Here is a 27587-nt window from a genome sequence, read left to right on the forward strand (position 1 = left end):
ATGTAAGGATATTGGAACCAGAGCTAAGAATTTGCTCAAAGACATACAACTTTGAAAGTAAGACAGTTTTCAAGACTGTAACTGATTACAGAATCTTTCCCATTAGCAATATATTAGCAGTATCTAATTTTTTACTTATACATTACAATGAGGTAAAGAAATGAATCATATGATATATTGATGAACATTTTCTAATTTTTTTTGGGGGGGGTACCAAAATTCTTTAATTAAAGAAATGGTACAAATTAAAGAACTTAAGCGGATGTTTTGGTGGGACTTACAGAAAAGATAAAGGCAGACCGACATGCATGCACTGCCTCAGTGACGTGTAGTCACTTATGGCTTTAGGAAAGTCAGTTTAGCTCTCATTACTGTGTCCCACGGTGTATTTGTCAAAGAGATATGCCATGATAGATTCAGGAACTTCCATCTTGCACAAGTTGGTCACATGGTCACCCAGTTCTTTGATGCATTTCATCTACTCATTCATGTAATGCGTCTTGATGAAGTCACACAAGTTGGGGTCATTTTTGTCAATAGCCAGTTTGTACAGTTCCAGTAAGTGACTGATTCACACTCTTTTCCAAGTGCAGTGCATACTCCATTGCATTCAGCCTGTTCTCCCAGGCATCAAGGTCTGGTTTCTTGATATCCTGCAGGAAGATTCAGCCATCTTGTTCATTATGCAGCTTCATCAGTTTCTCAGCGTGCTGCCTCTCCTCATGAAACTGGTGGATAAAGTATTTGGCAAAGTTCCTCAGAGGCAGAGCATCCTGTTCGAAGTAGCAAGAAATAGACAGGTAGATGTAGGAGGCATACAGTTCCAGGTTCATCTGTTGGTTGATGGCAGCCTCCGCGTCCTGGTTCTGCACACTTGCTAGGGAGATGCAGTGGTCATGGCAGCTGCTCGGCTGGCACAGCAGGAAACCGCAGTGACTTTGGGCGAGAACATCTGCCATTTTCTAATTTTTACTACGTAATTTTTCTTTCCTTTTGTACAAAGAAGTAAGACATGACTTGGGGATGGATTGAACATATTTGCCTTATTTTTTTAACTCAATTTTACTTTGTAATGTTCTTTGTAAGATTCTGGTAAAGAAATTACACCAACATAGTAAGATATCAGTTATTAAATAAAATTAAGTAATGTGAGGAAAACATTGCTTATCATCTGTTCAATCATCCAATGCTTGCTGAAAGGTTATGTTGTATTAGTTATAACATGCTTATGCTTGAGTATAACTCCAGAGACAGAAATATCTATGTCACCAGGAAAAATTTAAGGCTATCATAACATTAAAACCCTAACATACTTACTTTACCATATCAACAGGTGAAATAATTTAATCAGATGACCCATAATTTAAAATTGATAAATGCATATTGAAAAAAAAGCTGGGCAACATTCTTTACAATTTGTAAGGAAAGATTTTAGTAAACTGAAGTTAGAAATCAATTTCCCTACTCTATTAAAGAATGTCTAAAATAATTGTAATAAAAATGAAACCTAGTGATAGAATGATTTCACTTTTTCTTTTCCATAGACAGAAAAAAAATGGAATTGAGTTTGATACCACCATTCCAGTTGGCATTGTCTTACAAGTCCTAGGCAGACCAGTAAGAAAAATTAAAAATGCATAGAATTGAAAAGAAGGCATTAAGATGTCATCAATTGAGGATTTTATAGTTACCCTACTAGAAAACTGAAAAGAACCTATGGCTAATTATTAACATGGCAGTTTAGCAAGGGTGTTAACTGTAAGATCAATACATAATTATCACCCTGTATAACCACAAGTTACCATGAAAGGAGAATTTAAGATAACTGTAATAAACCAAATATGGCCTATACTTTAATTTCCAAATTATAACAAAATAAAGATTTATGTCTTTTTCCAATTATAGTTAATGTCAGCCATATGGATTTCTGTCATAGCTTTTAACTCCACCCTGTGTCAAATCTCAGGATTCCTGTGAGCTTGATATTGGTGGCAAGGACATCTGGAATAAGTAAACTATTACTTATGGAAGGGAAAAAATGAATACAGGAGGCAAGTGGATCGTAACTACCTAACCACTCTTAATTTACTTTCAAAAGAGGATGGGAAATATAGAGCTGAACATGGGCATTTGATGGGTATTATCAGACTCTGACCAGAAAAATATTGTTAAAAATTATAATAAGTCTTAGTAAAAGCATGATATACCATGTTCATGGATTGGATATTAGGATACAAGTTGATGAAATTTCAATGAAAATCACAAAGAATTTTTTGTATGTGTGTATGATATGTACAATTTGGCAAGCTGAACCTAAATGGATTTTATAGAACAAAAGGTCAAGAATGGCTAAGACAACTTTGGACAAGAAAGTGAAGTTGCTGACCCTATCAGGTATCAAGCTATGTTATAAAAATCATATTAAGAAAAATATGTTTTAAGTGTATATGAACAGGAAAAATACACACAATGACACTGAATGCAAAGTCAAAAAACAGAGTTTTACACATATAGACATTAAATATTTGATAATGGTAGTAATTCAGATTACCGTGAAAATTAAACTAGTTCATAAATATTAGAGAAATTTGATATACATATATAAAATGTTTATGATAGTTTTTAATCTCAACACTCAGGAGGCAAAGACTATCAGATCTCTGTGAGTTTGAGTTCAACTTGGTGTACAGTTCCAGATCAGCCAGGGCTGCAGAGTGATAAGCTGTCTCAAAAAAAAAAACCCAAACAATCAAAAACCTATGATAATTTTAGATCTTATATAATACTTATAGCTTAAAAAACAGACATTAAACACAAAACCTCAGTGACTTTGGAAATACATAGTTAATACTGTTTTCATAATACTCAATGGGGACAAGTTTCCAAAATAATATGTGAAGTTGGAAAGTTATTAAGAAAAATAGTAAACAATTTGGCTATATGAAAATAAAAATCTCAGGGATAATAAACCATGCCACAAGCAAATTAAAAGTTCCACAGGGAAATCTATTTACAACAAACTTAATAAAAATATAATATACTGGGCATAAAAATAACAAAAATCATAATGATAGTGAAATATTAAGAAATTATCAAAAAGCTAATTCAAAATTACCAATTAACACATGTATAGGTATATAAGAAACAGAAATGAAAATTAAAGAAGTGTAATATAATTTTGATTCATCAGACATCAGATAGACAAACCTAAAAGAATAATATTATCTATTTTTTAATATAAGTGTAAACTAATCTTTTGGAAGTATTATTGTGACTATCAAAATCTAAAATAAATATATATCCCTCAATCTAGCATTCAACTTGTAAGAATTTCTCAAATATACTTACAATCAGATATATATATGACAGGTTTGCTTGACATTGCCACAGAACTAGAAGCAATCTGTTTCTGGTGTTTACTTTAACTTCCTTCATTTTTTGGCCCAATATTGAGCACACAACATGCAAGAAAACTGAAAACTAGCCAAAAGGACTTGATCAGAGTTACAGCGAACAAGTGGAAATGAAGATTTAAATTCAGATTTGACCTCAAAGTCTTCAGTATCACCTTGCAACATCATTTTATCATTATGGTTCCTTTTCTCTTATCCTCACTCTCCCCATATACAAAAGCAGGATATATATTGTCTGTTAAGATTTCCTCCAGTCTTTCTTTTTCACCATTTTAGTCACTTAAAAATATTTTTAATTCTTTAAGAATTAAACACGATTAGCCGGGCGGTGGTGGCGCACGCCTTTAATCCCAGCACTCGGGAGGCAGAGGCAGGCGGATCTCTGTGAGTTCGAGACCAGCCTGGTCTACAAGAGCTAGTTCCAGGACAGGCTCCAAAGCCACAGAGAAACCCTGTCTCGAAAAAAAAAAAAAAAAAAAAAAAAAACAAAGAATTAAACACGATGTATTTAAATCATATTCACCTGCCACTCCTCCAACTACTCCCAGATCCACTTTGCCCTTACTATCTCCTAACTTCATGTCCTACTTTTTTCTCAATAATCTAGCAGTTCTGATGTGTGCTGTCCATATACTCATGGGAATGGAGCCATCTACTTGCATCTGGTTGGCCTACCAAGACCCATACCCTTAAAACAATGTCTTTCCCTCCTCAGAAGCCATTAGCTTTCAACAGCTCCTCAGTTAGTCCTCCTATACTAATTAACTCATTCCCTGTGCACACTAGACTGGCTTGATCGTGTGCAGGAATCCACAGCTGCTATGAATCAATGAGTGCATGGTTTAGAATAGAAATTCAGACTTCATTATCTTTGGCCTCCTATTACAGGCTATTTGAGATAGGGTTTTGAACAAAGGTTTTGCCATTTTTTTCTTTCAACATTTTATTTGTATATGTATATGTATCTCCTTGATCTTACTACTAGGGCTTAATACTACTACTGAAGGCAACAAAGGCAACTCCCCACTCATTGCTTTATTTATCACCCTCAATTATAATTGTAACTTTTGTTCTTAAAAAGATTTAGTAGCTGGACAGTTGGACAGCTGCACGGAGACTCGCGGAACACATGTGACCAGGATGTGACCAGAGCTGCGGTGAACGGCGGCGGCAGATTAATGGCGGCGGTGGTGGCAGCTTAACAGCACAGACACAGGAAATAGGCATAAAGCTTTATTAAAGGAGAGAAAGAGAGAGGGAGGGAGAGAGAGAGAGAGAGGGAGAGGGAGTGGCAGAAGACAGAGACATGGTGAGGTTGAATATTTATTCAGGGGAGTTATGAAAGGGGAAAGGGGACAGGGGAGGGGAGAGAGAGAGAGAGACAGAGAGAGAGAGAGACGGAGAGACGGAGAGACAGAGACAGACAGACACAGAGAGACAGAGAGAGACAGAGAAGGGGAAGCAGAGAAGTGGGGAGAGAGGCAGAAGCGAAGCTGCCTCTCCGAGAGGAAGATGGAAAAGAAAGTGAGCTCAGGCCGGAAGCTGAAGATCAGCCTGCCTCAGCGGATGGGGAGGGAATGGGCGTGGCTTGTCTCTTAAAGGGACAGGGAACAAAACCATAACATTAACTACATATTTAACATTCATATAGTTTACATTTCTAGAGGATATATATTCCTTTCTTCATTTCTGATACAGGCTTACTCAGGCAGCTTTTCCAGACATTACTATATATCTATGTTCCATAATCTTTAAGACCCATACACCATCTTCAATTCTGTGGCTTTACAACATACATATATAGAACTTTCTGTAAGCTAGGGAAACCATCTATGAGAATTGGAAATGCTGGATAACCAAGCTATCTGCACTTACATGTTCTGACAGGTACTGATGAACTGTTCCTCGTATTAAAAGGTATAATCAATTTATATACTGATGTGTGAGGGGCTTTCCTCTACATACTCACCATTCTTGTCTTAAAACATCTGTTAAGTCTCCAACCCCCATCCTCCCAGCTAGTATAGCTTGCCTTGACTACTGAGAGATACTACTACTACTATATATGAGTTTAAATTGTTCAACATTTCCAGAACATTTTTTTTAATTCTTTGAAAATTCCATAGATTTAAACAGTGTATTTTGACCATATCTGTCTACCACTTGGTCCCTGTTGGAACATGGTTCAGGAATAGAGTCTTGTGAGAATACTATAAGGTCTTCAAAACATGGAATTGTTCTTAGAATGTTTTTGTGCTCCTCCCAGGTTAAGTGACCAAGAGTGTGTTTACTTCAGATTACTCATCATTGCTTGCTGTTCTATTTAATGTTTAAACTACCCTTTATATGCCTCTATAGAAAAACACGTTCTTGCCATGTGTGGCTTGTCCTTGCAACTGTATACAACTTGAACCCACGAGAACATTATTCATGTGTTTTCTCTTTATGCTCAGCGTATAAATTGTCCGATGCTCTGAATAAAGTTGGTGCAGAAGACTTTGGCCCACCCCATTTATCAACTCCATTCTCTCTAGGTCCCACCACTTCTAGAGAGCAGTGACCCCTCCCTCCTACTTCCCCATGTGTCCGCACTCACTCTTGTGCCCATCTTTAAGTTGACATACCAACACTGAATGGGTAAATTTCATAAGGTTCCACTCCTACATAGAGAGCTACAGGCTATCAATGAGTGATAAGAAGGCATTTATTGGTTTTCTGCAGGCATGAGCTTTCTGATAGATTAGGCAGTCCCAAGTGGTCCAAGCTAGCACATATAAGCAACACTAAATGGGCTCAGTAGGTTGTGGGGTGTGTATATGTAACAATAATTAAAGATGTTCTGATTTTGAGAGTAGACAGGGACATGGGATTAGGAGGAAGCAGAAGTGACATATGGTACTCATGTATGAACGTCTCAAAAAATTAATTTGAGAGTTTACTCTTGCCAGATGTGGCAGTGCATACCTTTAATCCCAGCACTGAAGAGGCAGGTGATCTGTGAGTTTGAGGCCAATTTTGTGTAAATAGTGAGTTGTAGACCATCTAGAGATATGTTGTGAGACACTGCCTAAGACAACAAAAACAAACAAACAATAACCAACCAACAAACAAAATCGAAAAAAGTTTTCTCTTGTATGAGAGAAACTTATATTGGTAGTTCTTAGAAGAGCAAGTTTCTATTATGTATTAAAATGGAAATAGAAAATTAAGAGCCTTTCAGGTTCTATCAACAATCTGCTGACACTGACGCTTTTCCACCATACAGGAAAATCCAGAGTAGAGCTACTCGGTGCTTCTTGATCCGTGACAGTGTATATCACTAGCTAATTTTCTTTTAGGGTTCGATTGTCCACTTTATAAAAAGAGGATCTACAGGAGCAAGTCCTATTAGCACTGATAGGAATTACCAGAATAAATCTTACAGAGATCGGCAAAAAGACTCTACAGTCTCCTAGGATTCAAGTTCTAATGACTGATGGCCTTTCAAATGATCCTGAATCCTCATCAACAGATAGAGCAGACACAGCAACTCGCAGAGTAGGAATTTCTCACTGGAGTCCATAGCAAAAACTGCATTAATGGGAAGAACGTGGCCTTCAAAATGAGACTCAGAAAGCCCAGTGTTAAACTTCTTGGTGTCCTAAACAGCTATAATTAAAGAGAATTCAAACGTATCACAGGATTTCTTAAAAGAGTGTTAATACTCTATGAGCAACAAGGTGATTGAAGGATACACAGCCACTTGTTTAAAAATTCAATCAACCTTAGCTTTCAAAGACTTGATTTATTAATAATCTCACAGATAAAATTGCTTGTTTTTGCAAGAGTTCTGGTTAGATTAGTTTTTGAATATGTTCTGAGGAGCTTCATGAACTACTTGGAATTGACAGAAAATATCAGTAATCTTTGAATATTTCATTCAAAAAACCCATAGCTTAATGAATTGTTTCTGCATACAAAGAACAGAAGCAATAATTTTTTCTACTGCAAATAAGCTGTAAGAGAATCAAGTATTTCCAATTTTCATCACCAAACATGAAAAGCCATTTTGGATCTCCTAAGACATGAAAGCAGGCTGTAGGTGATCAACATACTGTAAAGCCACAGCTTATGTATGCCTCACAGCCTCTGTAACACTGATCTCATGATAAACTACCATTGACTTTTGCTTGATAGTGACATTAATATTGGTATCTAGAACATTTTGCTAAGTAAACTAAAGCCATTCAGTTTGGTAGTCTGTCATACTAATTTACCACTGTGGGTAGGTAGATGCTTGCACATTACACAAAACACATAGCTGACAATTATTTAATAGCAGTATAAGAGCAGAAAAGTGACCCCAATCCAAGACAACCTTTCAGTTATTGGCATACACACACACACACACATGTTTTGCGAGACAGTGTTTCTCTGTGTAGCCCCAGCTGTCCTGGAACTTATTCTGTGGATCAGGCTGTCCTCAAACTCAGAGATCCGCCTGCCTCTGCCTCCTGAGTGCTGGAATTAAAGAGGTGTGCAACCACCACCCAACACTTACATATTTTTAAAAGTTGTGTTTGGGATTAGTATTTTATACCAATCAATATACATTAAGTCAGTCTCCTATTAAAGAATCCTTATTAAGTTATAATCAAACACATCCAGAGTTGACTATAAGCTAAGAGAACCTTCGATGAGGAGTGGAAGTGCGATACAACAGGCTATCTATGTTGCGGGAGCTCCTTCTGCTCCTTCAGCCAATAGCCGCTGAGATACCAGCCCATTGGGGTGTGGTCTCTCTTTTTAAAAATGCGGCCACTTCCCTCCGCTCGCTCTCTGGCTTCCGGCTCCGCTTCTGACGACTAGGCTCCCTTCCTGATTGCGCAGAGGGCTGTTGTCTGGGACAGTGATCTGTAAGTTTTTTCCCCTTTAAATAAATAACCATTCTATTAATCATAATTCCAAACTGGTGTGGGATTGTTTGTGATTTACACCATCATATCTACTCCTAAAAGTTCTAGTAGGTACACTGCTAAACAAAGTCTCTACCACTGAGGTGCATCTCTAGCCCTATATACAAAATTCAAGCATGAAAAAATAGGCCATTACAGTGGAAAGACATTGAAAGTCTTTATTTCCTCTGAAAACTTCCTGTTACAGTATGCAATTATATATTCATGCTTTTTCAAATACATATAAGAAAGTTTACTGAGCAAAAGACAAATTATTTAATACCAATAACAGTGCATAAGTAATTTGCAAGAAAATGGTTTAAATTTCTTTAAATGATTGCTACTATTTAGGAACTAGAAAACAAAATTGAAGACAAGAAATCTAGAAACAATCTTGTCAGAAATTAATAATTGTCAACAATCAACTTTATAATTGATATTATTTTAGAAATTTTCACTATTCTATAAGTTACCCATGATGTGGTGACCATTTTGCTATAGAAAAATAGAAAGTGACATCTATTGTTTATTTTTTCTTGGGCAGGCACACCAATTAGAAAAAATATACAAAAGCAACATAGGATTAGTTATTGGATCTGATATCAATCACTTAAATTCATGATAGGATTTTTGGTTACTAAGAAACAGGCATGCATATTTAAATATTTTGAACATACAAGTATAAATCCTTTGATTACAGCAACTTTCAAATTTGAAATTACTGAAACATATGCATTATATAAAAAAATTTTCTTCATATGAGATCTATGGTTTTACAACACTATCTTAATGTCTGTTGTTAGTATTGTTTGAAACTTCAAACAGTAAAATCAAGTATTTCCTTGCAGTAATTAAGAAAACAAAAAGCTCTTAAAATGTTTCATATTGCATTCTGAGGTGACAGGAAATAGGCAGAATTGTCCACAATTTTAAAAAAGTTTCATGGTATTTAAGGAGCTTTAAGCATTTCAACAATATATTTAGTAAATGACGAGGAAGAGCAATTGGTTTTGATGACATCGAAGGAATGAAAAAAGATACAGTATGAGCTAGGCCATGAAAGCATAACACAGTTGCTCAACAATTTACACTGCTGCAGTGTCCAGAGGTTTCTAGTTACTCTAAGCCTATCTAAGAGCCTAACTGTCTCCTTAGATAAACGTGCATGCTGCATTTAGGAGACCTTAACTCTAGATTATAACAAAGTATAACATTTTTATTGGTGCAACTTTACTGTGATTGTATTCCAACTTAATACTCTCGTCTAAGAGAAACTTTTCTATTGCTGGCATGGAGAGGCAGGACCAATACCTGATGCAGTACAGGTATGTACTTGGCTTTAGTGCATGCCCTGGCTGGGCTTCAGGAAACAACAGCTGACTGAAGAGCTGACGCTTTGTGACAAAGTAGGTCATAACGTGAATCTGTCCCTGATTTGTGTGGCATTACAAAAGGGAAGGGGTACTACAGAGGAGAGGGCTGTACAGCCGGAGTGCAGGCAGCCTGAGAAGAGCAGTATGGGAGTCTGGGACGCTTTCCCTGTTTTTCTTAATCCAATTCAATCTGAAGGGGTCAGCAAGAGCAACAGTCCTTGGATTTTTCCATTTATCAAGACTCTGCTGGGAGCTTCCTTTGAGATCTTCTCTGAAACCTGGCCAGGCCAGGAACCAGCTGCACATGAAGAACTCTGTGCTTTTCACTGGAGCCATGGCTCCCTGACAGGAAGCACTGGGTTTATTTATTGTTTATTTATTTACAGGCAGTTCTAGGTCCAAACTATTGCTCAAAGAAAATAGACCATCAGAGCTCAAGAGAAATTTAAATGAAGGCATTGCAAATAGGTTTGCTGCCATTGTATAGCCCTCATATTTTCATGTAAAGAGTGTATTACAGTATATTAACTGTCAGACTCTGTTTAGTTTTCCATGATCTCATATTTAGCTGCAGAAGAGGAATATGAATTTATAAAGTATTTCTAAGACTTTAAAAACTACCAATCCACTTGTTACTAATGAGTTTAGGAAACAGACTTGTATTTTAATTTTTTTTCTTTTCCTTTTTAGTTTTTTGAGACAGGGTTTCTCTGTGTAACAGTCCTAGCTGTCCTGGAACTAGCTTTTGTAGGCCAGGCTGACCTCGAACTCACAGAGATCCACCTGGTTCTGTCTCGCAACTCCTGGGATTAAAGGTGTGTGCCACCACCACCAGGTTGCATTTAAAAAAATTAGCGCAATACATGTAACACTGTGATCGTGAGGTTGGTTTGATATTTACCCACAGGTCAACCAATGGGAAAGTTACAGTGTGTTTCCAGAGGAGCCACTCTAAGGATGGTGCTACATTTCTCTTCATAACTACTCTGACACAGTAGTTCACTTTAGATCTGTAGAAACTGAAGATAAGAAGTTAAACAAGCTGCCCAATATTTTAAGTAGCATAGCCAAGACCAAATTAGTTCTGTGAACAAGGTTAATGCTTCCATTACTCTGACTTAGTAGAATCATGAAGGATCACTGATCTTATCCAAATGTATGCTTCCATTCTTATGTTTCATCTTTAACCTTTAGCCAGTGTATATAATATTACACCAAAGTCACTACTTACTAACAAATCATGACTAGCAAATCATCTAAACACCTTAGTATTAACATTTTCAGTTTTTAACATATAAAATAAAACCAACTTTTACTCCAAATATAGGCTTCTGGCCAGATTACGATAGTTTAGCTTTACTTTATTGTATTTACATATGCTTTTATCTGTTATATCATACCTAGAATGAAAATATAATTCAAATAATCAAAATAAGTATGAGAGCTGACTCTCCAGATGTGGCAAATTTATGTGAATACCACATAATTACTTACAATGCATAGGATCCCTTTAATATTATAGCTACATTCCCAGGAATGCTAATCTCACAGGCTTGCTATCTTAAAACAGGCAAGTCAATGTGCTTTATAAGTGTATTAATTTCCCAGAAATGCCCTCTTTGAAGAAAATTGCCCTTTAGATTTCTAGGACTCATTTCGTCTTGTAATTTTGCCTATTGGTTGTTGCTTTCTAAGTTTTCATATATTCCATCCATCAGGACTATGAAGCCAAGAGGAATTTTCAAATTAGGATAGTAAGTCTAATGCATATCCACTACTTAGAGGGCTCCTCTGGGTTTCCCAGGTCTGTATTTCCCTTGGGAGTCTCTGAGTTGGTCTCTGATATAACAGTGGATTCTGAAGCTTCCTGTTGTGAACTGTCTCCATCAAAGACAATATCTTCAGGATTTGGTGGGGCTGGACAGAAGTCCTCATTTGGGCAGATTTGCTGGAAAAGTGTTTCTGCCTAGACAAGGATGAAAGGACAAATTAATTTTTGAACATCAGCTTCAAATGTATGTGCATTTGTGGCATTATATAAAAAAATCACATCTTTAAAAATTTATGTAATTACGTTTTAACCAGTACATGTGGCTGAGTTTAGTAGGACAAGGTAAGAGAATAAAAAAGCAAACATGATACTAATAATAAACATAATAGATGTGGCAAGTTGCAATAATCTACCTTACTGTTAGTTAAAGTTTTGTATCATGCTAGGGGGCTTTTTTCCTTGGCAACTGGTGAAGAAGAGTCATTTTAAGGTGCTAAAAAACATACTGATTTCCTATACTGCTTTTCTCTTTTTGTAATACATATGTAAGGTCATCTATTTGGCCAAAACTTGATCATTTATGGCCCTAAGGTCCAGCTCAGACTATCTCTTGCTTTATCTATTTGGTCAAAACTTGACCATCTATGACTCAAGGGTCCAACCCAGACTACCTCTTGATTTTTTTTAAATAAAGATTTATTGGAACACAATTCTCATTAGTTTACCTACTATCTATATCTGCATTTTCTCTTTAATAAAAGAGCTGAGAAGTTGCAATGAGGAGGACACAGGCTGAACAACCTAAATATTGACCTTCACTATCCTGGGAGTTTGGTGGAAGGGTAATGACAGAATCACAGAAACACTGAAACTTTAAAGTTGATTTGAACTATTTATTTTTATTTCGTGTGTGTGTACATGTGCCACTGTACATATGTAGAGGCCAGAAGACAACTTCCCAGAGTTGTTTTTTTCCATCTACCTTGGGTTATGGGATTCGAATTCTAGTTGTCAGGTTTTTATGGCAAGCCCCTTTACCCCACATAGCCATTTCCTTTAATTTAATATGGATTTGAAAGTAATTTGATTTTTAGGTAGGCTTCAAGTGTACACATATTTTGAAACAGAACATTTACTATGTATAGACTAAAAAATTTAAACATTTAGTTGGATATATATGTATATGTATACATAGTGACATCTTGGCATACATAGTACAATGGTTATCAAAATCAAATGAAATAAAACATGCCTTCACTTGGATTTGGAAAGTATATTAAGGAAAAAGGCTCAAACTCAGAGTGACAAAAATCAAGTTTTGTTTGAAAATGCCATAATTATTCCAAATACTTTTTATGTTACTTAAAAATAAAACCAACCACAGATATCATTTTGGATATTTGTAGTTAGAACACTTAAGATCTACGCAATCTGAACTGAAGGCTTCTAAAGTCAGATCCAGAAGTATTATTAGTAAGTCATCAATGCATCTTAGAATCATAAGCTGTCACATATGCATACAAGAGAGTCAGATCTACATATTCAATCTCTTTGCAATAAGAAGTAAAGAAAGGAACAAAATTTCCAAATGCTAAAATGTAGAATTTTAGTTGAAAAAGAAATACATTACAACACTGCAGGAGCTTGTGTAATTTATATAGGCAAAGCCAAAATAATATTCTGAGAGCTTTCATGAATACTTTCCTTATTTAGAAAACAGAAGTTGGCAATAGGTAACTCAGATAATCACATGATGATATACTGGAATTAGAGCTTAATTTATCCAAATAAATTGGCAATTTATAAATATTACTAATGCTCTTTAAAGAAAGCATACTTTTCCTCAAGTGGATATAAGATATAACATGTTAGTGAGTATTCAAACATTAATGCTGTTTTCTTCATTATATTTCATACAACCCATGAAAGTTATCTTTCTGTGAAGCAAATTACTGCATTGAAAAATTGCCTCTTAACTGTAATCTTTTAGTATACTATATATATATATATATATATATATATATATATATATATATATTGTACGTGTATTATAAATCTTTACTTTAAAATTCTCCTATTTTGGTTTAAACAATGTTTTGTTTACTCAGAAAAAATACCAACCTAACCTAAGTTAATTGGATAAAGGGTTTTTGAAAATTCTTCTTGCAAGAAAAATGGGTCACTAAGTAAAAACAACATTATTAGCTTAAGACATAAATGCAAATCTTGAGCTATGGGTAGGAGATGTAATTCCCTGTTTGTGTGACATTGCTCAGGGTCTAGCATAATTTTCCAAGACCAATATTAGGCTCTAATGATGAATTATAAGATTATAGCAAAAGGCTGCATCACTGTTCATAGCATTACTGCTGTGACGAAAGGGCATTTTAAGGATTCAATAAAACTACTTGGTACTAAAAGATCGCTGCTACTGGTGAGAATATAATTGAATTCACGTCTTCTGTGGTCTTATAGTCACCCCCCCCCCCCACATACATATTCCATAAAACTCAGGAAACTGCCGACATGGGGTGGAAAGAAGACATGAAATACCATCTTTTAAGTAAGAAAGATATAGCCATGGCAACCATGAATTCATAAGAGCTGTGTTCACAGAAGCTGGGCCCTCATAACTGCCAGGTACAGAAGGAGATGGGACTGAAGGTGATCTACACTTACTGCATATATTTTGGTAACCAATAGATTCTAGCACTGGGGAGGCAGAGTAACCCGTTGCATACTAATTAGTTCAGGTCCTCACGGTTAGTTTTGAAATTACGGTTACAGACTTGGCCTTAATTAAATTGTGTAGAGGCATTAAACAAAACCAAAGCTGGTAAACAGGGGAAAGAGATTTGTAGGGTGTCTGTCTGTCTCTCTCTCTCTCTCTCTCTCTCTCTCTGTGTGTGTGTGTGTGTGTGTGTGTGTGTGTGTAGGGGGAGATTACTGATATGGTTGGCAAGGAAATAGGAATGGGTAGATGAAGAGTATTTAGAACACACAATGTATATACATGGAATTGCGAGGAATAAAATTTACATTAAATTATTGACTTGTTGATTCAAAGATGGAAATGCCAAAAGGAACTGACAAAAGTTTCCACATTTGTCTCAAAGCATACCTTCTCTTCTTTTCTTCCTATCAAGGTTAAAAAAGGGGTTTTAAAAATATGTCCTAAGAATCTTCTGCTTACTGGAATCAGAGTGTACCTTTGGCAACTAAAATAAGTGTGCACTTCTTCACCGCTCTACCTAGAACTAGTCCACATGGGTTTAACATACTTTTTGGCAACTATAACAGCAGCTTTGGGGGCACTGGCTTGAGTCAAAACATTAATGGTGTTATGTTCATTACATAAAATTACATTACTCATTTTCTCCAAGATTAAAAAAATGCATGAGACCATTGTAAAATTATCTTACATATGTCGGGTGTTGGTGGCGCACACTTTTAATCCCAAAACTCAGGAGGCAGAGGCAGGTGGATCTCTGTGTGTTTGAGGCCATCCTGCTCTACAGAGTGAGTTCCAGCACAGGTTGCAAAGCTACATAGAGAAACCCTGTCATGAAAAAGAAAAAGGAAAAAGAAAAAGAAAAAAAATTTACATACTTTGCTTGTTCTAACCTTCCTGGAAATGGTTTAGGCTGCTGGAGAACAACATTTATTTCTTTCTCAAAATATGCATCAATAATCCAATGATTATTAGAAGCCATATTTAAGAATATTGGCATTTCAAATTCATTTTAATAATATATATTTCTAAAATTTTCATTATTCATTCTCAAAGTAGTTCTCATAAATAAGCCTTTATAATTCTTTATACAATTTAAGGAGGTAAAACAGTTGATAGAGTATTTAAGGTAGCAATGTAGTTCACAGACAAAAAGCCAATGGTTATTAAATGAGAAAGAAAGATATTTTACTACTTTCTTTCCCCTCTACCCAGAAGGATAAAAACCACTCACTTATCCCAGTATATTAATTTCTTAATACAAAACTAAGAAACGCCATGCCGTACCTGTTTGACTGCATTATCATTTCCTAGATCACAATCTGGGCCAGAGCACACATAAACATTGGATGGTAAATCATTATAACAATCTCTGCTGATATCTGACGAATCTCTCATATTGAAGTACAGTGCCCACAGAATCCTTGGCTTTTCAACATGTTCATTTTCTGGAAGTAAAAATAAATTTTATCACATTGAAAATCATAATTTATTATACTATATGGCCAAATACCAACAAAGCCATGATTAGACTTTATAGTAAATAAGACATTTTTATAAATAAGCAATTACTGAATGTGAAAACACAAACTCTAAGGTAAGAATATGGCATTTCACACAATGAAAGCTTTCAGTCCAGGACAAGGTAGATTTTAGAAATTATTCTCAAAGGTTAGCAAAATGGCTCAGCAGGTTAAGACCCTGGTTACCATGCCTGAAGACTGGTGTGCAATCGCCAGGACTCACATGATGGAAGGAGAGAAACAATTCCTGAATTGTTCTCTGACCAGTGCCTACACATGCACGCAGGAATGAAGAAATGCATGGATGCAACAAGATATTAAAGTTCTTACAATCATAGCCACCCTTAAATTATCTCCCCTAAGTGAAAAGATAAAATAAATCATGCTTCAGATAGAAAAACAACTTAATGCTATATAGTAACTTAATAGTATATACATATAAGATGACAATCATATAAACTGATATTATTCAGAATAAACAAAATCATAGCAAATAGAGATAGGAATTAATGGGTACTTAGAGGTCGGGGGGTTGGGGACAAAGGTCAGGTGGCTATTTATGGATAGGGAAATTTCTTTGGCAGAGGGCAGAATCAGAAGTGTTTTATAGTTGTTTCTAAAGCTGTTTGGACAGTTCTATGACTATATCTTTTAAAACTTGGAGCTTCACCTGAAATGTGAAAATTTTATGGCATATGAATAATAGCTTTAAAATACTACTTAAAATAACACATACAGAATTTAAAATGATATATACTAACTCTCACTCTAATGCTTTATGTTACTGGATCACAAAATTAATGGCAAACAACAAAAAAGAATTTGCAAAAAAATGAGGCCACTAGGTCAGATGTCATTGTGAGTACAAGTTCTCTCTGAGCAGCAGGCATCCATTATGCATGTGAAGCAATGACATAAGATCCGGGGACATACAGATGGAGTAGACTTGGTTTTGATTTCCCTGTATTTAATATTTTCTCCTAGTACTGGGCCTGGCACACAAAAGACATTCACTAAATAATTTATGAATGGATTTTGGTAATATTCTCAATAATCAAAATATAACCTGTTTATAGAAAGGTCCAATCTTGTTAATTTCAATTCCTACAGCTCATTTCTTATTATAGTAATGATCATTCCTCTGCCTCTTTTCTTTTAAAATGTTGTAATTAGGGGTGAGTTAGTGCCTGAACCGCGCACGGCAGCTGCCCCAAGAGGGACCACCGACATTCCCCAAACCCCCCTCCCCCCCCTGCACATTTCCTGCTCTTCCTGTAGGGGTTATTTTCCCCGGATACTGCCTCTCTCTTCCTGTCCCTTCCCAGCTTGCACCCAGACCTCACCCCCCCCCCCCCCCCCCCCCCGCTACATCCTCCCGTCTTTGGGGCCACAATATCCCACAGCCCAGCCTGTTTGGGCGCCTGGACTGGAAATTGAGTGCACCCAGGCCGGTGGGAGGTCCCCTGCTTCAATAGCCTGCCTGCAGCAAGGTAGGCCCTTTGTCACCGAGCTGCTTGGCCTGCAAGGAGACCTGACTGTCTGCCAGGGGATCCATCACTCATTGGGGTGAGTAAATTGAATTCATTGGGGTGAAATGAACTTCTAAAAGAAGACCCAAAGGGGATTATTCAGAGGAAGAAATGGGCAGGCGCCAATGCAAGAATTCCTCCAACAATTTGAAAAACAACATGAAAGCACCAGAACCCAGTGAACTTATAACAGGAGGACTTGAACACACTAATCAAGAAGTAGAAAAAGTGGACTTTATGAAAGTAATAGAGTCCCTTAAACAGGAGGTGAAAAACTCCCTTAAGGAAATGGACGAGAAGAATAACAAAAAGTTTGAAGAATTGAGTAAATCCGTAAATGATATCCTAGGAAACCAAGAAAAAACAATCAAACAGATAATGGAAACAGTTCAAGACTTGAAAACTGAAAGGGAGGCAATGAAGAAAACACAAACCGAGGGCCAGCTGGATATGAAAAATCTATGTAAATGAACAGAGACTACAGAAACAAACATAACCAACAGAATACAAGAGATAGAAGAATCTTAGATGCTGAAGACACCACACAGAAAATAAACGCACTGATCAAAGGAAACAGCAAATCCAACAAATTCTCATCACAAAACATTCAGGAAATCTGGGACACAATAAAAAGACCAAACCTAAGAATAATAGGCATAGAAGAAGGAGAAGAATTACAGCTCAATGGTCCAGAAAATATATTTAATAAAATTATAGAAGAAAACTTACCAAACCTAAAGAAAGATATTCCTATTAACCTTCAAGAAGCTTACAGAACACGAAATAGACTGGATCAAAAAAAATCATCCCCTCGCCATATTATAATCAAAACACAAAACATACAGAATAAAGAAAGAATATTAAGAGCTGCAAAGGAAAAAGGTCAAGTAACATATAAAGGTAAACCTATCAGACTAACACCTGACTTCTCTATGGAAACCATGAAAGCCAGAAGGTCCTGGATACATGTTTTGCAGAAACTAAGAGACCATGGATGCAAGCCCAGATTACTATACCCAGCCAAGCTTTCATTCACTATAAATGGAGAAAAAAATATTCCAGGATAAAAACAAATTTAAACAATACGTAGCCACAAATCCAGCCTTACAGAAAGTAATAGAAGGAAATTCACAAACAAAGGAGTCCAGCATTGCCCAAAATAACTTAGACATCAAGCGACCCTTCACCAGCACATCTCAAAGAAAGGAAACACACACTCTCTACTACCAAATAAAAAATGACAACCAGAGTTAACATCCACTGGTCATTAATATCACTTAATATCAATGGACTCAATTCACCTATAAAAAGGCACAGGCTAAGAGATTGGATACAAAAACAGGATCCAACATTCTGCTGTTTACAAGAAACACACCTCAACCACAAAGACAGACATCTACTCAGAGTAAAGGGTTGGGAAAAGGTTTATCAAGCAAATGGACCTAAGAAACAAGCGGGTGTGGCCATACTAATTTCTAACAATGTTGACTTCAAACTAAAATCAATCAGAAGAGATGGAAAGGGACACTTTATACTCATTACAGGAAAAATCTATCAGAATGAAGTCTCAATCCTGAATATCTATGCCCCTAATACAAAAGCACCCACTTATATAAAAGAAACATTACTAGAACTCAAGGCAGCAATCAAACCAAACACACTGATAGTGGGAGACTTCAACACTCCTCTCTCACCAATAGACAGGTCAATAAGACAGAAACCTAACAGAGAATTAAGAGACTTAATAGAGGTAATGAACCAAATGGACTTAACAGACATCTATAGAACATTCCACCCAAACAGGAAAGAATATACCTTCTTCTCTGCGGCTCATGGAACCTTTTCGAAAATTGACCACATACTCGGTAACAAAGCAAACTTCCACAGTTACAAAAACATATTAGTAACCACCTACATCTTATCGGGTCACCATGGATTAAAATTAGAATTCAACAACAATGCTACCCCCAGAAAGCCTACAAACTCATGGAAACTGAACAGTCAACTACTGAACCACACCTGGATCAAGGAAGAAATAAGAAAGAAATTAAAGTCTTCCTTGAATTTAATGAAAATAAAGACACAACATACTCAAACCTATGGGACACTATGAAAGCAGTGCTAAGAGGAAAATTCATAGCACTAAGTGCCCACTTAAAAAAAATGGAGGAAGCACACATTGGAGACTTAACAGCACACCTGAAAGCTCTAGAAAAGAAAGAAGCAGACTCACCTAGGAGGAGTAGAAGACTGGAAATCATCATACTGAGGGCAGAAATCAACAAAAGATAAACACAGAAAACAATCCAAAGAATCAATGAAACAAAAAGCTGGTTCTTGGAGAAAATCAACAAGATTGACACACCCCTAGCCAAACTAATCAAATGGCAGAGACAGAACACACAAATTAATAAGATTAGAAATGAAAAGGGGGATATAACCACAGACACAGAGGAAATTCAGAGAATCATTAGATCTTACTACAAAAGCCTGTATGCCACAAAATTGGAAAATGTAAAAGAAATGGACAGTTTTTTAGATAAGTACCATATACCAAAGTTAAACCAGGACCAGGTGAACAATCTAAATAGTCCTGTTAGTCATGAAGAATTAGAAACTGTTATCAGAAACCTCCCTACCAAAAAAAGCCCAGGACCAGATGGTTTCAATGCAGAATTCTACCAGAACTTCCAAGAAGACCTAATACCTATACTCCTTAAGGTATTTCATAATATAGAAACAGAGCAGTCATTGCCAAATTCCTTTTATGAAGCTACAATTACCCTGATACCTAAACCACACAAAGACTCAACCAAGAAAGAGAATTACAGGCCAATCTCACTCATGAACATCGATGCAAAAATTCTCAATAAAATACTGGCAAACAGAATCCAAGAACACATTTAAAAAATTATCCACTACGATCAAGTAGGCTTCATTCCAGAGATGCAGGGCTTGTTCAACATACGAAAATCTATCAATGTAATCCATCATATAAATAAACTGAAGGATAAAAACCATATGATCATCTCATTAGATGCAGAAAAAGCATTTGACAAAATTCAACACCCCTTTATGATAAAGTCTTGGAGAGATTAGGGATACAGGGGTCATTCCTAAATATAATAAAGGCTATTTACAGCAAGCCGACAGCTAACATCAAATTAAATGGAGAGAAATTCAAGGCCATCCCACTAAATTCAGGAACACGACAAGGCTGTCCACTCTCTCCTTATCTCTTCAATATAGTGCTTGAAGTTCTAGCAATAGCAATAAGACAACATAAGGAGATCAAGGGGATTCGAATTGGAAAGAAAGAAGTTAAACTTTCGTTATTTGCAGATGATATGATAGTGTACATAAGCGACCGGAAAAACTCCACCAAAGAACTCCTACAGCTGATAAACTCCTTTAGTAATGTGGCGGGATACAAGATCAACTCCAAAAAATCAGTTGCCCTCCTATATACAAAGGATAAGGAAGCAGAGAAAGAAATCAGAGAAGCTTCACCTTTCACGATAGCCACAAATAGCATAAAATATCTTGGGGTAACTCTAACCAAGGAAGTGAAAGATCTATTTGACAAGAACTTTAAGTCTTTGAAGAAAGAAATTGAAGAGGATACCAGAAAATGGAAGGATCTCCCTTGCTCTTGGATTGGGAGGATCAACATAGTAAAAATGGCAATACTACCAAAGGCAATCTATAGATTTAATGCGATCCCCTTAAAGATCCCATCAAAATTCTTCACAGATCTTGAGAGGACAATAATCAACTTTATATGGAAGAACAAGAAACCCAGAATAGCCAAAACAATCTTATACAATAAAGGAACTTCTGGAGGCATTACCATCCCTGACTTCAAACTCTATTACACAGCTACAGTATTGAAAACAGCTTGGTATTGGCATAAAAACAGAGAAGTCGACCAATGGAATCGAATAGAAGACCCAGATCTTAACCCACAAATCTATGAACACCTGATTTTTGATAAAGGAGCTAAAAGCACACAATGGAAGAAAGAAAGCATCTTCAACAAATGGTGCTGGCATAACTGGATGTCAACCTGTAGAAGAATGAAAGTAGATCCGTGTCTATCACCATGCACAAAACTCAAGTCCAAATGGATTAAAGACCTCAATATCAATCTGAACACACTGAACCTGTTAGAGGAGAAAGTGGGAAGTACTCTACAACATTTGGGCACAGGAGACCGCTTCCTACGTATAGCTCCAGCAGCACAGACAATCAGGGCAACCTTGAATAAATGGGACCTCCTGAAGCTCAGCAGCTTCTGTAAAGCAAAGGACACTGTCACTAAGACAAAAAGGCAGCCTACCGACTGGGAAAAGATCTTCACCAACCCCGCAACAGACAAAGGTCTGATCTCCAAAATATATAAGGAACTCAAGAGACTAGACTTTAAAATGCTAATTAACCCAATTAAAAAATGGGGCACTGAACTCAACAGAGAATTCTCAACAGAAGTTTGAATGGCCAAAAGACACTTAAGGGCATGCTCAACCTCCTTAGCAATCAGGGAAATGCAAATCAAAACAACGTTGAGATACCATCTTACACCGGTCAGATTGGCTAAAATCAAAAACACCAATGATAGCCTTTGCTGGAGAGGATGTGGAGTAAGGGGTACGCTCATTCATTGCTGGTGGGAATGCGAACTTGTGCAACCACTTTGGAAAGCAGTGTGGAGGTTTCTCAGGAAATTTGGGATCAACCTACCCCAGGACCCAGCAATCCCACTCTTGGGAATTTACCCAAGAGATGCCCAATCATATTACAAAAGCATTTGTTCAACTATGTTTATAGCAGCCTTATTTGTAATAGCCAGAACCTGGAAACAACCTAGATGCCCTTCAGTGGAAGAATGGATGAAGAAAGTGTGGGATATATACATATTAGAGTACTACTCGGTGGTAAAAAACAATGACATCTTGAATTTTGCATGGAAATGGATGGAAATAGAAAACACCATCCTGAGTGAGGTAACCCAGGCCCAAAAAGATGAACATGGGATGTACTCACTCATAATTGGGTTCTAGCCATAAATAAAGGACATCGAGCCTATAATTCGTAAAAAATCCTAGAGAAGCTAAAGAAGAAGGTGAATCCAAAGAAAAACATATAGTTATCTTCCTGGATATTGGAAGTAGACAAGATTGCCGGACAAAAAATGGAAACTTGGGGGTGGGGTGGGATGGGGGGATGAGGGGATGGGGAGAGAAAAGTGTAAAGAGAAGGATGGGGAGAGCTTGGGGGAATAGGATGGTTGGGATATAGGAAGGGTGGATATGGGAACAAGGAATTATATATCTTAATTAAGGGAGCCATTCTAGGGTTGGCAGAGACTTGACTCTAGAGAGGTTCCCAGGTGTCCAGGAAGACGCCCCCAGCTAATTCCTTGGGCAGCTGAGGAGAGGGTGCCAGAAATGTCCAGATCCTATTGCCATACTCATGAATATCTTGCATATCACCATAGAACCTTCACCTGGCATTGGATGGAGAAAATGAGAGAGCCCCACATTGGAGCACCGGACTGAGCTCCCAAGGTCCTGATGAGGAGCAAAAGGAGGGAGATCATGAGCAAGGAAGTCAGGACCGTGAGGAGTGCGTTTACCCATTGAGACGGTGGGACAGATCTAACGGGAGACCACCAAGTCCAGTTGGAATGGGACTGATGGAACAGGGGACCAAACCGGACTCTCTGAATGTGGCTGACGGTGGAGCATGACTGAGAAACCAAGGACAATGGCGATGAGCTTGAACTCTACAGCATGGATGGGCTCACTGTGAGGCTTGCCAGTTTGGTTGCTCACCTTCCTGGACTTAGGGGGAGCTAGGAGAACCTTGGACTCAACATAGTGAAGGGAACCCTGATGGCTCTTTGGCTTGGAGAGGGAGGGAGTGGGGTATGGGTGGAAGGGAGGGGAGGGAAGGGGGAGGAGGAGGGGAGGAGATGGAAATTTTTTATAAAAAAAATAAAGAATAAAAAAATAAAATGTTATAATTAAAATTTCTTTGGTTGAAGACAGAAAATATTACTGTTAATACATGTATTGATTATAGCTTTCTCTAGCCCAACTCAGACAAAAAGTCAAAAGTCTACATAATGGTAATAAGGAATGTTTATGACAGTAGTGAAACTCTGTGAGACAGTGTGAATCATCAAGAAAATGCTAGTTGTAATTATTCCATTACTGTTCTCATTGAATTAGTAAACAATGTAGAACAATTTTTAGCTAAATATATCATTCAATTAATAAGAATGCCCTAGGCCCCAGAATAAATAAATTTTATATAATTTTAAATGTCTTCTGTAGGAAGAGCAAAAAATGCCATTTTTACATTTGTCCTGAATAATTCATAATTATTAGGGTGAAAAGATAAGGAACTGAATGAAAGAAGTGCTCTTATAAGGAGTCTTCAATTTTTCATAATTATCTAGTAGGTGTTTTGCATATATGTCTGTGCACCACTTGCATGCAGAAGCTAGAATTGGGCATAAAAATCCCTCAGGAACTGGAGACAGTTGTGAGCTGCCATGCAGTTACTAGAAATTGAAGCCAGGTTCTTAGGAAGAGCAGACATTCTTAACCACTGATTCTTCTCTCCAGCCCCAAGCAAATGAATCTCGTACTGATGCTAAGATCTGAGTCTGAGGTACCACTAATTCATGCAGGGACATATTAAACAGAAAAAACTACTTATTAACAAAAGCTGTAAGAAACTGATATTTCATAGTTAATTTCATGTGACTTTTATTAAACTGACTAGTGAGTTTAGCGTCACTAAACTGTGAGAATTTATTTAAAAACACAACCTCTGCGTCATGCATCAAATACTGTAGGGAAATGCCATCTATGTGTAATGGCATCAAACACCACAGAAGGAAAATGAGCTAAGGTGTGGAAAGTCTTTAGTAGGGCCCAGGTCATATCTAGGTATATATTAAGTGAGCCTATCTTGTAGTTCATAAGTGTTCTCCGCCTTTGAGGATAGCTTTCATTCAATACAAGACAGCTGAAATGAATTAGTTCAACAGATTTTAGGAAAGAGATTTCACAAAGGTTAAGGCTTTGACAAGCAACTCTGTTGAAAGTGAAAATTGACATAGTCTGAAGATCAATGGTCTGGATACAAGGGAGTCATCAAGCTTTGACCTTAGAACCTCCAAAGAGACATGTAATTGCTTCATATTTCTTGGAGGTCAGCTGGAGGGAGGGAGGGAGGGAGAGGAAGAGGGAGAGGGAGAGGGAGAGGGAGAGGGAGAGGGAGGGAGGGAGGAAGAGAGAGAGGGAGAGGGGAGCTGAGGGAGAGTGGTAGGGGAGGCGAATGGAGAGTGGTAGGGAGAGAGAGAGAGCTCTAGCGCAGCTTCGCTCTCTATCTCGGCTCGATAGCTCGCTCGCGAAGAGAGAGAGAACTGGAAAAACAATATGCACTCTGAAGCAAATAATAGTTAAAACTACTAAAGCTGCTAAATAATAGCTCATTTCAATCAGTTAGATGACATGCTAGACTAAGGAAGTAATAGGTGACAGAGAATAAGATGTTGTGGTAATCAAGCAAGTGTATGTACTGAATAAAGAGGGAAAAGAAAAGCAGTGAAGGCAAACCAAATATAAGCAGGATATGTCTCTAGGTACATGCCATGGGCAGGGAACAAGTAAACTCATTTAGCTAAGCTGCATAAGCCCTGGAATATAAAAGTGAAATAAAAACCAGAAATGAAGATATGGCATTTACTTTCCTGGTACAGCAAGTATTTAATATCCTTACAAGCCACCAAATTCACACTCATCTGCGAAGAGAATTTGTTTTTAGGAAGCATTGCTCTCAGAGATAAAAATGACTACAATGAATGAGGCAACTCGACACACCAGGCAGATTGGAGGGCAAAAAATTAAAAAGTAAGAAGATGATGCTATGATAACACTAGATTCTGGACATTCATACATACTGTACTAACAAAATTCCTGCTTTACCTTGTATTGAAAAACTTCTATTTCTGGGTAAAATAAGAAATCAGTACAGTTCTGTCTGTGAGACCCGCATAGCACTCAGTTTATCACATCTCAATGTTTACAAGGATAACCTAGACCCTACACAAGAAAATGAATTGTAAGAAATGACCTGATTTTTTAATGTATAGAATGTGGCTTATTAAGCATAAATCATCTGATATTTCTTTAGACTAAAACGTAGACAAAGATTTAGAGATATCTGATATGCTTAAAGGAGCCTGGTGGGTGGGTAAGAGTACAATTATTTCCTTGGAGAGAAGTCTGAAGACTTCTGGCTGCTATCCATGAACCTGAAAGGTAAGAAAGATAAGGTACTGTCTTCAGAACCTTACCACAATTCCCATCCCACCCGGACGCACACTGTCAATCATTCTTATAGTGGTAAAGAGAACACCATCCTTTGTAGGAAATGGACTTTCCTGTAAGGTAACGAGGCTAATTTTCATAAAGATTCAGAATGCACAACACCATGGAGAATGTTGAACTCCATGGAGAAACAAACAAGGCCACACAGCATTCTTCTGCTGCTACATGTTTCAGCAAAACTACTGACAATGCTCTAAACCACAAAGTTTCAGATGATTGCCAAATAACCAAAAGACAACAAGTCTGTAGAAATACAAGCTTCTGCAAGAGAAGAATGTGTTTTAATGTACTAAAAGTTCATATTGCTCGCAAAGTTGCTTCTCCCTCATTTAGGCAGGAAAATGAATTGAGTTCTCTTCTGCAGGTGACTTTGCCTCTTTGACCTGCCATGGCCCAGTGCTCACTTTATCTGGTGATTCATTTTCAATAACTCTAACAGTATTTGTTCTGACATTTTAATTAAAATATGACCACTACCTCATCCTGATGATAAAAAGGCCTATGTGTCAGTGCAAACTAGCTCTGCAGTGCCTCGGTGCACCTGAGGACCCCTCTGGCATAGTTCTTGCTAAAGAATTTCCCTCGGGTTCCAAACAATACATCATTTCAAACCGGGATCACTTGAACCATTAAGGTTAATCTTAAAAATCTAAAATGGCTAGTGGATGCTAGTTAGCCAACATGCAATTTCTACCAGCTTGATTTTGTAAATCAGAAAATTAAATGCAGTTAAAAAGTGAGGAATAATGATATGTTAATTGTATTATGTGGCACAGTGATAAACTGCAATTATAACGGAGACACTATGAAAATGATAATCTTGGTTATGAACAAGACACAGATGCAATTAAAGCCTGAAGACTCTATATTAGGTTGAGGGATATGGTTGTATATATTACAAATTAGAAATCAAAATTTTAACAGTAACTCAAACATTCATACAATACATTCAAATGAAAAATATACATAAATAGACTAAATTTAAACTCAAATGATTGAAAGAATTTATACAACTGGGGGTTTCAAAAAGAAATGACATTAGCAGGTATAAATAGAACACTGTGTCTTATATGTAAATGTTTATATCTCACTCTGTATCATCTCTGCATTAAGAAAGTAGTCAACATACAGGAGACCGAAATACATAAACACTAGGAATAAAAACAAATGGCTGGTTGAATAAATGTATCATTTAAAGAAAACTGCAGTGTAAGAAGGGAAGACAGTGAAAGGGATCCTGAGAACACAAAAACGCTTTAATGAAAATGACCTTTACTTCACACACATGAAGAAGAGTTATCATACTATATTTTTGATCACTCACATATTATATATGCAATATTTGTTCCACTCAGAGCTACTAGCTGTACCGTACTATGGGTGGGGTGATTTTAAAAGTTCAAAGTGGAAATGTATTCTTTAACTATGAGTTAGAAACAGATATAATTTGTAGAGCTAAGTATTTGGCATATAAGTAGCACTTAAAGATAATTATAGTCAGGACTTATATACTTGCCAATTAATATTTTAATCTTTTGAAAGTTAAATAAACATTTTATAAAGGACTATATGTTTTTCTTAAAAATCCTGTAAGAGAAATATAGCTATGAAAAAGTACCTGTAATACTACCAAAATTAATTAATAAATTTCCCAACAGTACTTCCCCTTTCTCAGGCATGTGAGTATGTATGCATATAAATGTGCATTTGATAATTATGGGGTTTTTGTCTATATGTGTGAGTACTTTCCCTTAACAATAAAGACTGCACATCTCTTCTTTGTGCAATGACTATGTTCAAAATCCTTACTGAATATGTGGGAGTAACTGCTGAATAAAAAAATTAAAATACTGAACTTTAATTCAGGCTCAGTTCAGTTCCTGAGATATCTAAGGGGAATATCATTTT

The 27587-nt window shown here is 36.9% G+C and overlaps 1 protein-coding gene and 1 pseudogene across 1 annotated transcript in view; both read right to left on the minus strand.

Annotated features, from left to right (window-relative positions):
* Positions 1-265: 265 nt before the first annotated feature.
* On the minus strand, positions 266-6410 carry LOC119805277 (annotated as a pseudogene).
* Positions 6411-8500: 2090 nt separating this feature from the next.
* The window catches only part of Chm (CHM Rab escort protein), a 166086-nt gene continuing 146999 nt past the window's right edge, over positions 8501-27587 (minus strand). Inside the window, exons 14-15 of the mRNA XM_038317308.1 lie at positions 15510-15670; positions 8501-11686 (exon numbers count right to left, since the gene is read on the minus strand). Coding sequence (XP_038173236.1) covers positions 11495-11686; positions 15510-15670 — 353 coding nt within the window. The 3' untranslated portion in view covers positions 8501-11494. The remainder of the gene's footprint in view (positions 11687-15509; positions 15671-27587) is intronic.

The sequence above is a fragment of the Arvicola amphibius genome, chromosome X (assembly GCF_903992535.2).
Source record: "Arvicola amphibius chromosome X, mArvAmp1.2, whole genome shotgun sequence".
In the NCBI taxonomy this organism is placed as follows: domain Eukaryota; kingdom Metazoa; phylum Chordata; class Mammalia; order Rodentia; family Cricetidae; genus Arvicola; species Arvicola amphibius.